This window comes from Rhinolophus sinicus, chromosome 12 (assembly GCF_057876585.1).
Source record: "Rhinolophus sinicus isolate RSI-liver-muscle chromosome 12, RSI-T2T, whole genome shotgun sequence".
NCBI classification, from domain to species: domain Eukaryota; kingdom Metazoa; phylum Chordata; class Mammalia; order Chiroptera; family Rhinolophidae; genus Rhinolophus; species Rhinolophus sinicus.
The window spans coordinates 29,176,825-29,189,048 of record NC_142512.1 but is presented as its reverse complement, the minus strand read 5'-3'; the positions used below and the strand labels follow the sequence as shown (position 1 = coordinate 29,189,048).

The 12,224-nt window shown below is 44.1% G+C and overlaps 1 protein-coding gene across 3 annotated transcripts in view; it reads left to right on the top strand.

Moving 5' to 3' along the window:
* Positions 1–11,988, top strand: part of YPEL2 (yippee like 2) — a 57,957-nt gene extending 45,969 nt beyond the window's left edge. For all 3 annotated transcript variants that reach the window (XR_012492313.2, XM_019736355.3, XM_074320472.2), the window contains 3 exons: positions 1,915–1,958; positions 3,007–3,115; positions 7,363–11,988. Coding sequence is in view for 2 of the 3 variants with exons in the window: in XM_019736355.3 (XP_019591914.1) it covers positions 1,915–1,958; positions 3,007–3,115; positions 7,363–7,452 (243 nt within the window). In the remaining variant the exon portion in view is untranslated. The remainder of the gene's footprint in view (positions 1–1,914; positions 1,959–3,006; positions 3,116–7,362) is intronic.
* The last annotated feature ends 236 nt before the right edge of the window (positions 11,989–12,224 follow it).

Here is a 12,224-nt window from a genome sequence, read left to right as displayed (position 1 = left end):
TGTTTTCCCATAGCCACCTTCTTCTAAGCTCTGAATTTAAAGGTCTTGATAAAAGTTTCTTACAGGATGACACTCCCAATTAGCCATAATTTAGGACCATGGAATCAGAAGAGAATATAGTTTTGGAGCTGGAAGGGGACTTGGAAGTCAGCTGGTCCAAATTCCTTCTTAAAATCAAAGAACAGAAATGAACAGACAGGGAGCGAGAGGAGTCCAGAACCCAAGTGCCAATGGGTACCCCTTCCTGGGAAGGTCAGGGAAAGCCTTACGATGGAGAAGAAGCTGAGCTGAGACTTAGGATTGGTCCAGTGAAAGAGCCTCCCCATCTGAGTGAACATAGTGGGCAAAGTTGGTGAAATGCAGGAACTGCATGTGGTTTGGCCTGACTAGAGCAAAGGACACAGTGGGAAAGTAGCAAGAAAAGAGACTGCAGAGGTTGGTGGGGCCAGATGGTGAAGCTTCTGCTACACTGGCAGTGCTTGGGTGTCTGTGCTCCCAGGTTGAGCTGTCAGGTTGGCCAAATCTATGATTTGCGTCGCTGGGACATTGTCTTATCCAAACACTTGGCAGGGACTTCCAGGTCCCAAGTTTTGAAGCTGTGACACTCGTATTCATGCTCAATTTTAGTCTGGGAGCTCCCATGTTCCCGAGGGATGTTTCAAGACCCAAAGGGAAAGAGAAAGCTCTGGTTTAGGATTGAGCAGCAACTGGGGAACATCTGGAGCCACACCTGGCGCGAAGGCTTCTGGTGCATATGTATGTTGGAGGCAACCGACATTCTAGCTGCCCCAAAGGCAGTTTTTCCTCAAGCCAAGAATTTTGCCTTTCTCTTCGGCTGGTGACACTGATACCTAAAGTCCTGTGCTTCTGACAATGACTGTCTTGTGTGCAGTGATCTGTGTCCTGTCTGGTTCTCTCCTACCCTCTGGTTATCTGTTAACCAATCACCCCCGGATTTCTCCAGCTATTGAATAACAGAGGTCATGGGAGAGCCCTTTATTTGTTTGTTTGTTTTTCAGAGTGGTTTTCAGAGCAGACTAGGATTTTTCATTCAGGGTACAATTGTCAGATCACATTAAAAATGCAGGCAGCAATGCAGAACACGGCTGGCTCATGTCAGCCAGACATTTCAGTGTAACCAGAGGAGGAAACCACGGATAGGGGCTGTGTTAATGGAAGTAGATGCCAAATTGCATGGCAAGCTCTGGCTCCTGTTTCTCCTCTTCCCTGCCACCCTCCAGCCGGAAGAAAGAAGCTCATATTTAAGCTTGAAGTTAAAATGGGATTGCTGCTTAATGAGCATTCCTGTGATCTAGCGATCAAGTTGCTTACACCTCAAAAGGAGAGCTCCCATTTAGGAGGGTTGTAACTGTCATGGCAGTTAAGATCTACAAGGCAAGACAAGTGAGAAGGTGGGTTTGGTGGTTTATTCTTACCTCGGGGATTCTTTGCTGTCTTCTGCAGGATTGGACCCTGCAGGGCAAGCCAAGGTGCTGGCAGTGGTTTCTATACCTTAGACAACTCAAGGAAAGCTATGGCCAGCACAGATAACTGAAATCAAGTGGGTCTAGGAAAGGCCAATGTGGATTAATGATCTCAGGTGGATTCATTATATCAGACCATGTAAGGAGGGAAGAAATTTTTAATGATACTGTGGGGTTTGGGCTTTTCATATCTTCTCACCTGGGCTGGTGAAAACAGTCCCAAGTGTGGGCTGGCCCTGACGCTGTAGCTCTGTTTATTCTGCCTTCTCCTCCCGCTATGCCATCTGCCAGCTGGACTATTAACTGGCTTACTGTTTTCTTTTTGTTGTGTCAGTCCTGGAAGATCATGATTGTTGTGATTTGGGGCTGGTTTCCCGAGTGGGTGAGTGAAATGGACATCTAACTATCGATTTGTTTTCTTGCATTTCAGTCGTTCCAAGGAAGTCAAGGACGAGCATACCTCTTTAACTCAGTGTGAGTGTCTCTGAATAGTACATCCACTGTTTGGTGCAAATATTAAGGGGTGGGGGAAAAAATAACCCTCAAAGATAATTCAACAATGGACCCTGTCCTCTGTGCCACAAGAAATAAAAAAAAAAAAAAAAAAAAAAAAAGCATAGAGCATTACTCTGTACAAATGGTAGCTGGTTACCTTTGGGGAATTTTTTTTTTTTTTTTTTGGAAGCATCTTTGGCTCAAAATTAATATATTCATTACCCCCAGTAGGTATATCAGAGGGCTGTGGTCTCATAGGGAAGAGGCTGACGTGCTTCTGAGAGCCAAACATGAGGTCTTCTAACCAGGTGTGCAATATGTTGTTGGGATAGAGACAGCGGGTGAACAGAAGATACCAACATCTGCTGAAGGAGCTAAGGCTGGAGGGAAGGCCCAGTAAGGGGAGAGTCTTCATCCCTTCCTGCAGACGCACATGCTACCACAGCCCTCAGTCGTTACGTGGGCACATCATGTATAGCCTCTTCTCTGGGAAAGGAAGGTGAAGCTCACACAAGCCTGATGACCTGTGAAAATAACAATCTGGCACATTTGGCTTGAGACAGTGCCTGCTCTGTGGAGGAGGATAGTGTATTTGATACCCAGGGCTCACTCAGCCTTGATCAGGACGAGCCTGGCCCGCCATGTTTGCCATCTCCGGCGGCATCCAGTCTTCAGTAAGCTCTGAGGCTGGATGGGCTCGTGGCTGGACTTCACAGTGTGGTTGTCAGTTTGTTCCCTTATATCACAAGCTTAAAAGCATTTTTTAGAAAAATTCCAACCAGAGTCTCAACCATAACGACTATGTTTAGTAGACTCATTGAATCAGACCTGAAATTCACTTCAGTAGAGATTTCCCACCTTTTGGGGATTGTAACTGATTTCAGTGGTAGAGGATGCCCTCCTCGGTGTTGGCTTCCCTTGAGGCAGCCATGCTCGGTTAATTTTCTGCTGGAAGCTCAGCTTGAACAACTGATGAACATGTGACTAACTACTCTCTCTCTCTCTCTCTCTCTGTCCCTTGGCATAGAGTTAATGTGGGCTGCGGGCCTGCAGAAGAGCGAGTGTTGCTAACAGGACTGCATGCAGTCGCAGACATTTACTGTGAAAACTGCAAAACCACTCTGGGCTGGAAATATGTAAGTACTGAGGAATCTGGTTGATGGAGAGAAGGCCACGAAGGGGACAGCTGAGAGCCTCACAGTAGAAGAAAGCTTTCTGTGGCCTGGGGGGATTGTCTTAGACCAGGACGGGAAAACTGAGCTCAAAGGGCACTTCCTGGCACACTCTGTTTGCCACACTCATTCTTCCCCTTTCACCGATAGTTCCCTCTTCCTACTCATTCCTTCACACCCGCCCCTGAGATACATACCCTTTTTACCTTTTAATGTAGTAAATCATAGTAATAGCACATAGCATTTCCTGACAGCTTACCATATTCTAGACATGCGTTATTTTATTTGCTCTTCACGGCATCCCTAGAGAATCGGTCATATTTTAATCCTTATTTTATGGATGAGGAAATTGAGGATTAGGGAGGTTAATACCATGTTTCCCCGAAAATAAGACCTACCCCGAAAATAAGTCCCAGTGAAGATCATCAGCCAGACAGACACATTTAGTACGTTATGATGATGTTCCAGAAGAAGATGACATGACTGTATTGGAATAAATGTAGATTGTTATACATGAAAAAATCAGACATCCCCTGAAAATACGCCCTAATGCGTCTTTTGAAGCAAAAATTAATATAAGACCTGGTCTTATTTTCGGGGAAATACAGTATAAGAACAGTCTTATTTTCGGGGAAACATGGTAGTATGTCTAATGCTATCTAGCCATTATGTGGCCAAACCAGGATAGAGTCCAGGGAATGGTCTGGCTGCAGAGCCCATGCCCTGTAATGCTCCCATAAATGTCCCCAGAACATTTCAGGTCCCTGGCACTGTGCTAGGCGTCCTCAAACATTGTTAATTACTGTCCACTGTCAGACATAGTCATGGCTGGACTTTCCCAACTGGACGGTCATACCTTCATTGCTTAGCTCAACAAATATTTATCACATCTTGGTACCTAGGAGAGTGCGTCCTCTGCCAGGGTAGGAGGAGGTATACATGTTCACTGAAAATAAACTCGTACTATTGTTACTGCTGTTATTATTATTGGAAGCTCTTTCCACAGTGCTTGTCTTTGCCCTCTCTGTCATTATGGGGATATTGAAAAATGAACCTTCCCGTCTCTGGGAGGGCATTTTATTTCATATAAAAAGCCTCACGGCCGGCCCAGTGGCTCAGGCGGTTAGAGCTCCGTGCTCCTAACACCGAAGGCTGCTGGTTCGATTCCCACATGGGCCAGTGGGCTCTCAACCCCAAGGTTGCCGGTTGGACTCCTCGATTCCCGCAAGGGATGGTGGGCTCCGCCCCCTGCCACTAACAACGGAAACTGGACCTGGAGCTGAGCTGCGCCCTCCACAACTAAGATTGAAAGGACAACAACTTGACTTGGAAAAAGTCCTGGAAGTACACACTGTTCCCCAATAAAGTCCTGTTCCCCTTCCCCAATATAAAAGAAATATTTTAGAGAGCCTCAAATTCCCTGTCCTGTCAGTTGCCTAGGGTCAGTGTGGGGCTGGCTCATATAGACCTGCATTAGTTCGCTTCAGAAGGAGCCTGAAGGAGTAGTCGAAACTGCTGGCGGAGTGATAATGCTGTGTCAGTGTAGGTTTGTTGACTGTCACAAATGCACCATTCTGCAGGACTTTGATAGTGGGGGAGGTTGTTTATGTGGGAGCAGGGAGTGTAGGGGAAACCTCTGTGCCTTCTGCTCCTTTTTGATGTGATCTAAAACTGCTCTAAAAATATGAAATCTATTTTTAAAATGATGTTGAGCAATGGAAGCCAGGCATAAAAATATGCTTCCATTTAAATAAAGTTCAAAATAGTGCAGATCTGAAAAACTGCCGCAGGTGGAGTCTGCAGTGGAGCAGCAGCACTGCCTTTAGAGTCCATCTTGTACGTCTCCCTTGACGTGTTCAGGATGAGAAAGAAGAAAAACCTAGACATTGTGATTCATGATGCGAGCGTGGTTTAGCCAGCGCTCCCTGTGGCGGCCTTGGCTGTTCCTCGTGGGAGAAACTGGCCTTGGCCATTCTGTTCCTTCTGTACGGCCACTGGTCCCCTCTGGGTGATCTGGGGGCCACAGTTCTGGTGTTGATGATCCAGAAATGTCCTGCCCCTTCTGTTTCCTAACCTCTTGGTTATCTTACTCCTTTGAGGATGTGTTGGATTACAGACAGAAGATAAATCTGAGTTGATTGGTTTTACTCCTTAAAATAATTCATTCCTTTGACAAAGCTTTATTGAAAGCCTTTGTGCTGGATACAAAAGCGAAGAGATCCAGTCCTTGCCCTCAGGGTGTGTACAGTCATGACACCAAGGAGGAAAAGACACAGGTAAACAGACAAAACAGTTTGACAAGTATAGTGATAATAATGGGACAATGGAGAGACATCTATCTCCCCAAATGTTTATTTATTGCTCACCTCTTATGGGCCACGCCCAGTGCTCAGATCTTTCATTGCATGATTTCTTCTGACCCTCACAATAAGCCTGCGAAGTGTCTATAATTAACCCAATTTGGAAAGTTTATAATTTTGTAAATTGTAAATGGTTAAGTGATGCTTCTGATACTAGGAAGCAGAAGTGGGATTCACTCTGGGGTGTTGTAAACTCCAGATGGTAGTACTCTGTCCACTGGAGTCCAGTTGTGACGTTTTGCAAATGCCCTGTGGCTTGAGGGCTGTTGATTTTTTTCTTTTGTTTTCTTTTCTTCTTTTTGTTGTTGAATAGAGATACAGTCTCACTTTCTTAGTTTTGTTTTTATTTCCTCTCTCCTACCCTGAGCACAACTACTATGGAACAGTGGGTCTTATTCCTGACCCACATTCTCTGCTGTATACACACCTCTTATACACACATACAACACCCACTCACTGGGGAATAATGAAGTGTCAGGGAAATTACTGCTGAGTCCTCAGCTCGTGTGTGTCTGGTGTGTATTTGCTCATTCTCTCTTTGGTGCCTGCCGCTCCCTTCTCCACTGTGTGTAACTCCATCGTGTGTAACGATTCTTCTCTCAACAAGAGACTCAAATCTGAACTCCTGTTCTGAAACCCAAAGCCCCTGAGCTCTAGTACAGAAGATATAGTTCATATAAATGCTGCCCAGAACCTATCGACTATAGGATTTAGTTACTTATATGGGGACTCAGGAGGAAGAGCTGATGTCCACTGCTTCTGTACAACCAGCTTAGCCATCTAATGATTCTGATAATGCACCAAGATGTTTTGATGTATCTGTCTGCTAGTAAAATAGCCCTTTTATCCTACACCTACACAGGACTTCTTTCTGTGAAGCTCATTATAAGCTGGGAAGGTCCCCCACAATGCAAGTTTAGGATGGTCACCTGCCAGGTGCTTTGTATTGAGCTTTCCCTCTGGAGGCCTGGCAGCGGGCTGGGGCTCGAGGGCTGCCAGATTCTTCAGCCTGGAGTGCAAATAGCTCCTGCCTCCCTAGAGAAAGGCAGTGAAGGAAAAACAGACTTCACACATTTGACAGAGAAACAGCAAGATAAGAAATTAAAAGAAGACCTGTCGGGCACCACAGTACTTTTGCTCCCTGAGTGTCTTTTTCTCTAAACTTACCAAAGTACAGTTTAAAATTATGACTCAGAGATTTTATGGATACACCATAGGACAGATTTCTGGTAAGTGTCAGAAACCGAGTTCCCCTAGGACAAAAGCTATATATGTGCATTCATTCTTTCAGCAGTTGAAGACCTATTTTGTGCCAAGTGGTCTTCTAGGCATTAGGGATACCGCAATGAGCAAAACAAATGAAAATCTCTGCCTTCCATGAAATTTATACTGTAGTAGTGGGAGACACAGTACACAAAATAGATAACCAAGTTATATTGTATGTCTGAAAGCTGTAAGTGCTGTGGAGACAAAGCAGGAAAAGGGGAGAGGGATTGCTGCAGTTATGATTTTAAGTAGAGTAATTGGGAAAGACTTCACTGAGATAGTGACATTTGGACAAAGACTTGAATGAGCAAAGACCCTAAAGAAACTCTACTGGAAATATTGAGAAAATGTTTAGAATATTTAAATTCACAATACTTAAATTCTGTACATACTGAGAAAGTTCTAGTGTTGCCTGAGTGCTATAGTGAATTGAAAGGGACAGCGTGTGCTTGTGTGGTGGGAATTCTCTCAGTGCTTCCGTGGTCCTGGTGCCTGTCATTGGCCCCACTTTTGCTCATTTGCTACCAAAGTCACCTGCTTGTTTTTTGGTCATTCAGTGTCTTCTCTCTTCCTTGTGTTTCCTAGGAACATGCCTTTGAAAGCAGCCAGAAATATAAAGAAGGAAAATACATCATTGAGCTAGCACACATGATCAAGGACAATGGCTGGGACTGATCGGAGAATAGCCACCCAACCCAGTGTCCACGTGAATGCCATCCAACTGAACATTCTACCCAAGCGTGAGAGAGTGACTGAACACTTGGTTCCATCCATTTAGGGGCCTTGCCATCTGGGGCATTCTCCCACCCTGACGCCGTCTCTCTGGTGACCGGCCTCTAAATCGCTGTCCCTCTGTCTCTTTGCTTTGTATCTGTTTGTGAGTTGATCCTGGCTTCTCTCTCTGTTCTAGTGTTGGCTGGAAAGAAAACAACAAAAAGAACAGACGACTCACCGCATGGCGGCAGCCCACCTTGATGAGCAAGAGCTGCCTGATGGCCTCTTGTCAGGAGAGCAGTGGCACAGCACAGGGGTGTGAGGAAGAGGGAAAGGGGGGGACCTCGAGGGTGCTGGGGGTGGGCAGGGGATGGGAGGGTAGAGGTAGGAACAAAATTGTGCTGCTCCTGGAAGACCTGGGAACTTTAGGCTTGAAATAACCAACTTGTCTAAAAGGACAAAGAGAAAAAAAATACCTCATGACTGCATTCTCTCTGATCAGAAGCTTCTCTGTTCCTGACACCAAATGTGCCAGGCTAGCATGTGAGCACAAGAAGTGGCCCTAATTCTAGCTGGCAGGGCAGTAGCCTGGTTCTCCTGGGCTGAGTTGGGGGCTTATCTTGGCAGCAGTGAGTAACTTGGGGAAGAGCCCAGATGGGTTTTGATGACTCTGATGCCTCACTGCTCCTCTCATCACCTTCTTTGTCTGTTCAGCCCCTGTAGGTGAGAGGAGAGGGGACTGCCGTTTGCAATGAGTGCAAGATCCAAACACCCCAAAGGCTTTGACTAGGAACCAAGTAAAATCAGTAATTGGGGAGAAAGGGAACAAAGGGGGCTGCAGTTTGGGAGCTCCTGCAGAAATGGCTCCAATATTGGGCCAGAAGAAAACAAGTAGAACCAGTTAGCGTTTCTGACTGTCTGACCTTTCCCCCTGACCCTCACTAAGAAATGAGCATTGTGGCAAGGTAGGGGTGGGGGTGGGGGAATGGCAGGAGTAGTTTAGATTTGAACCATTACAGGTTAGTTGCATCGTTCCTCTTTGGTATGCAATAGCTTCAGTGAGATCAGCAATTATTTGTACGTAGAGTTTTGGGTGTTTTTCTCCAGTTCTATCATTGTAGATTGTGGAAGACAAAGTCCCGAGGTTGGCTGGTAGCTTCCTCATGCCCCTCGCTGTTTTCCTTGGACTTGAATGTTATGCATGGAGGGGAAAAACGATCCGAGTGGTCCAGCAGTGGGGAGGGCTTAATTTGATGTCACACCTCAAGTTACAAATTCTAATATTACCCCTGGAATCCCCACTTCCCGACCCAAAGTTTGTTATATTTGGGGAAGTGGAGAACAAACCCTTGTAAGGCTCATGAGAGAGAAGAGTTCGTTACATTTAATCAACACTGTGAAGCCTGTTCTACAGCGATTCAGCCAGTACGCGGTGCACGACCGAAACTCATCTAAGTGAGTTAATTTCATTGCTGAGACGGAAAATATTATTGTTCAGATATGAGTAGGTTATGTAAGGTAATTCTCAGTATCTCACTCTCCAAGTAGGCTGACCCTAGAGGAATATTCACCTTAAAAGTCACAAAAGTCTTGGAGATAAGAATCTGTAAAATTGATTAACCACGATTCAAGCAGCCAACCCAGGACATTTTCAGAATTGAACCAAATTCCCATAGGGAATGAGTCCATGTGGAGATGTCTTTTTGTGTCTCTGTGTGCTGATTGCAGACTGGGGGACCTGAGATGGGCATGGTCCTGGCCTGGCAGTGGAGTGGTGGATAGCAGCACTGACAGGAGGCAGGGTAGCTCCAGATTCAGCAGTAGACTGCCTCTGTAAAACGGAAGGATTCTTAGAAGTTGAATTGCGTTCCCAAAGGCTTCTTGCCCACATCTTTCGGTGCTTTACTAGGTAGTCCTGGGAAATTAAGTTTTTCTCCCCATATAACTAAAAAGTAGACTGAGGTTCAGAAAAAGTATTTCATTTCTGCTCCCAGAGAAACAGCTCCTCTGGCTCCCAGGCACTCCCAGGCCCAAGATCTAAATAAAAAATGTTTTCAACTTTCACATTCCTAAGCTGGCTTGCCAGCACAGAAGTCATAGGTTTCCCTCTCTATCCCTCCTGAGGGTAGTGGCCTTTGTTTATGGATTTTGATTAGCCCCTTTGCTCAGGGACTGTCCTGGCTATTGATACTCCTTTCCATAAAAAGAAAATGGGGATTATTAAACACAGGTAGGTGTTCTGTCTAAAAATGGAATGTGGTGACCTAGAAACCAGACATGGGGTGCCCTAGGATTTTCAGTGGGCAGAAGGGACCGATGTGTCCCTTGGGGATGGGGTCTCTGTTGCACGGACCAGAGCAGGCTCCAATGAGACCCTGATTTTGGATTTTTTTTTCAGTTACTATCCATTGAGCATCCAGTGGGTGCGTGGTGCCATACTTGATGCGAGAGATCTGAGTAAAATATCGGTTTTACCATAACTACAGGGGGAAAAAACCCAACTCATTAGATTTCCCTTTGTGTCAATGAAACCAAAAGTGCTTCTTACAACTTTTAACTCCATTCATGGCTTGTCTATCTAATGTCTAGTAGTATTGGAGAGACCACAACTGAGCAATGGAGATGCATCAACTTATGGCCTCAGTCAGTTCATTTTTTAATTTCCTCACCAAATTATTGACTCAGAGCATAACCAAAGACCTCATCCATTTACCCTCCGTAGGTTCAGGGAATTGGAATTTGATGTAAAACTTAGGCGAGGTACAGGGAATAGGAAAGGGGAAAGGGAGAAGTGAGAAAGGCATGGAGTTTATACCTCAGCCAGCAGCTGTCTTCATTTTCCACTGAAGTCCAGCCGCAGGCTCTCTAGTTCCATCTCCCCTGTGCCACCCAATGTCGTGTGGCCTTGGTGGCTCTGGATTACACCCCATCCCCCATCCCACCCTTGGTATTGGTCTCAGGCTGCTGATGGGCTGATTTGACATGAATCAAATACAGCCAAAGTTGATGCTCACAGACTGTCAGCTGGACCTGACCGAGAACTGCCCCAACTCCTGTGACAGTAAGATCATGGAAATAGGATAGAATGAAACTTTACTGGTGGATCGGTGAAAAAGAAGTGTCCCCTTTATAAAAAGATTTTCAAGTGGATATATATAAAAGAAACAGTTGCTTGTGAAATATACTTTTGTAAATAATATTTAATTTTTTAAATAATATATTTGGTGCTGTTTTCTCAGATCCCCTGAGAGCACTTTTTATTTTCATTTTTAAATTCTATGGTTTCCTCTGCATTTCTTGAAGTATATTTTAAGGGAAACAGTGATCACCAATGAACTCTTTTTTAAAAATAGATTTCCTCACTTTTGTCTGGATGGAGGCAATAGAGCAATGCCTCTGTATTTTTCCCAAAGGAGCAGACTCATTACCAGGTTGAGAACTGAAATGTTTTCTTGCACCAGTACTTGCTAGAAAAGAAAATAAACAAGAGAGAGAGTGTGTGCGTGTGCAAAAAGCACTTTGGATTGTGCCTCCTGTTTTCTTTTTTATTGGGGACACTACACCTACAGTTTACACCTTGGTCACATAGGTTTTTCTTCACTTTTTCTCTGGTAGTGGTTTTGTTTCTGAGTGGACCAACAGCACAAACCACGAGGATTTTGTTTTCCTGAGCATGGAGCTGTTGCCAGCTTGTTCTTCTTTCTTTGTGTGATCAACTTCTACAGACTGTAAAGGAAAACTGTTGTTTGTAAAGATCAAGCAGAGTCAAATCTGTGTTTCTGAGATGTGTGTGGTGTACTCATCACATATGCCAGGGCGCCAGTTGTTGTAGAAGCCACATCATGTAAAACACGGACTGGCTTGGGTCAAGAGAACATAAATCAAATAATATACATACTTTATTGGTAAACAGCTATTTCTTTTTTTAAGGTCAAACTGCCTCAGGTTCAGTAAGAGGCTGAGAAATCAAATGTTGAACACAATCAACTTATATATTTTAAAAAAGAATCCACCTCAAATGAGAAACCATGCTAGTGTTCTAGGTAGAGGAAAGAGATGATTAATTTTTAAAATTAAAATACAACCATGAAATCTGCCAGTAATGAAAGGCAAAGCCAAGGTGAGACAAGTTATTCTCATTTTACCAAATTCTATCTGCCCATATGTTTTTGTATAACATTTTGGTGAAAGTGAGAGTTAGTTCCCTTTTCCAACCTGCAGAGACTATCTTTCAATACAGAATTTATGCTTGTGTTTACAAAGTGTATTTGTTGGGTTTGGGTTTTGTTACTTTCTATTGTTTGTCTTTTTGTTGTTGGTGGCATTTTTCAGGTCACTTTGCTTCAATAACAAAGATAATTATTTTCAAATAATTTGTCTTCACCTTTTCCTGTATTTGTACATAGTGACTCAGTATTAGAAAAAAGTGCATTGTTTCTCTCCTATTTCCAATCTGTGTTGGTGCTCATTTGAGAAAATAAAGTTTTCAAATATTAATTCTTTGGAGGGCTCATTTTTTATTTATTTAAAGATTTTTATTAAAAACAAAAAGCTAACATACAATATTACATGAGTTTCAGGGGTGCACCATAGTTCAACATTATACACTTAAAGAAGTGATCACTATGATAAGTCCAGCAACCATCTGACATCGTACTATACTATCACAATATTATTGACTATAGGGGTGGACAGGTGGCTCAGTTGGTTAGAATGTGAACTCGGCGCAATGG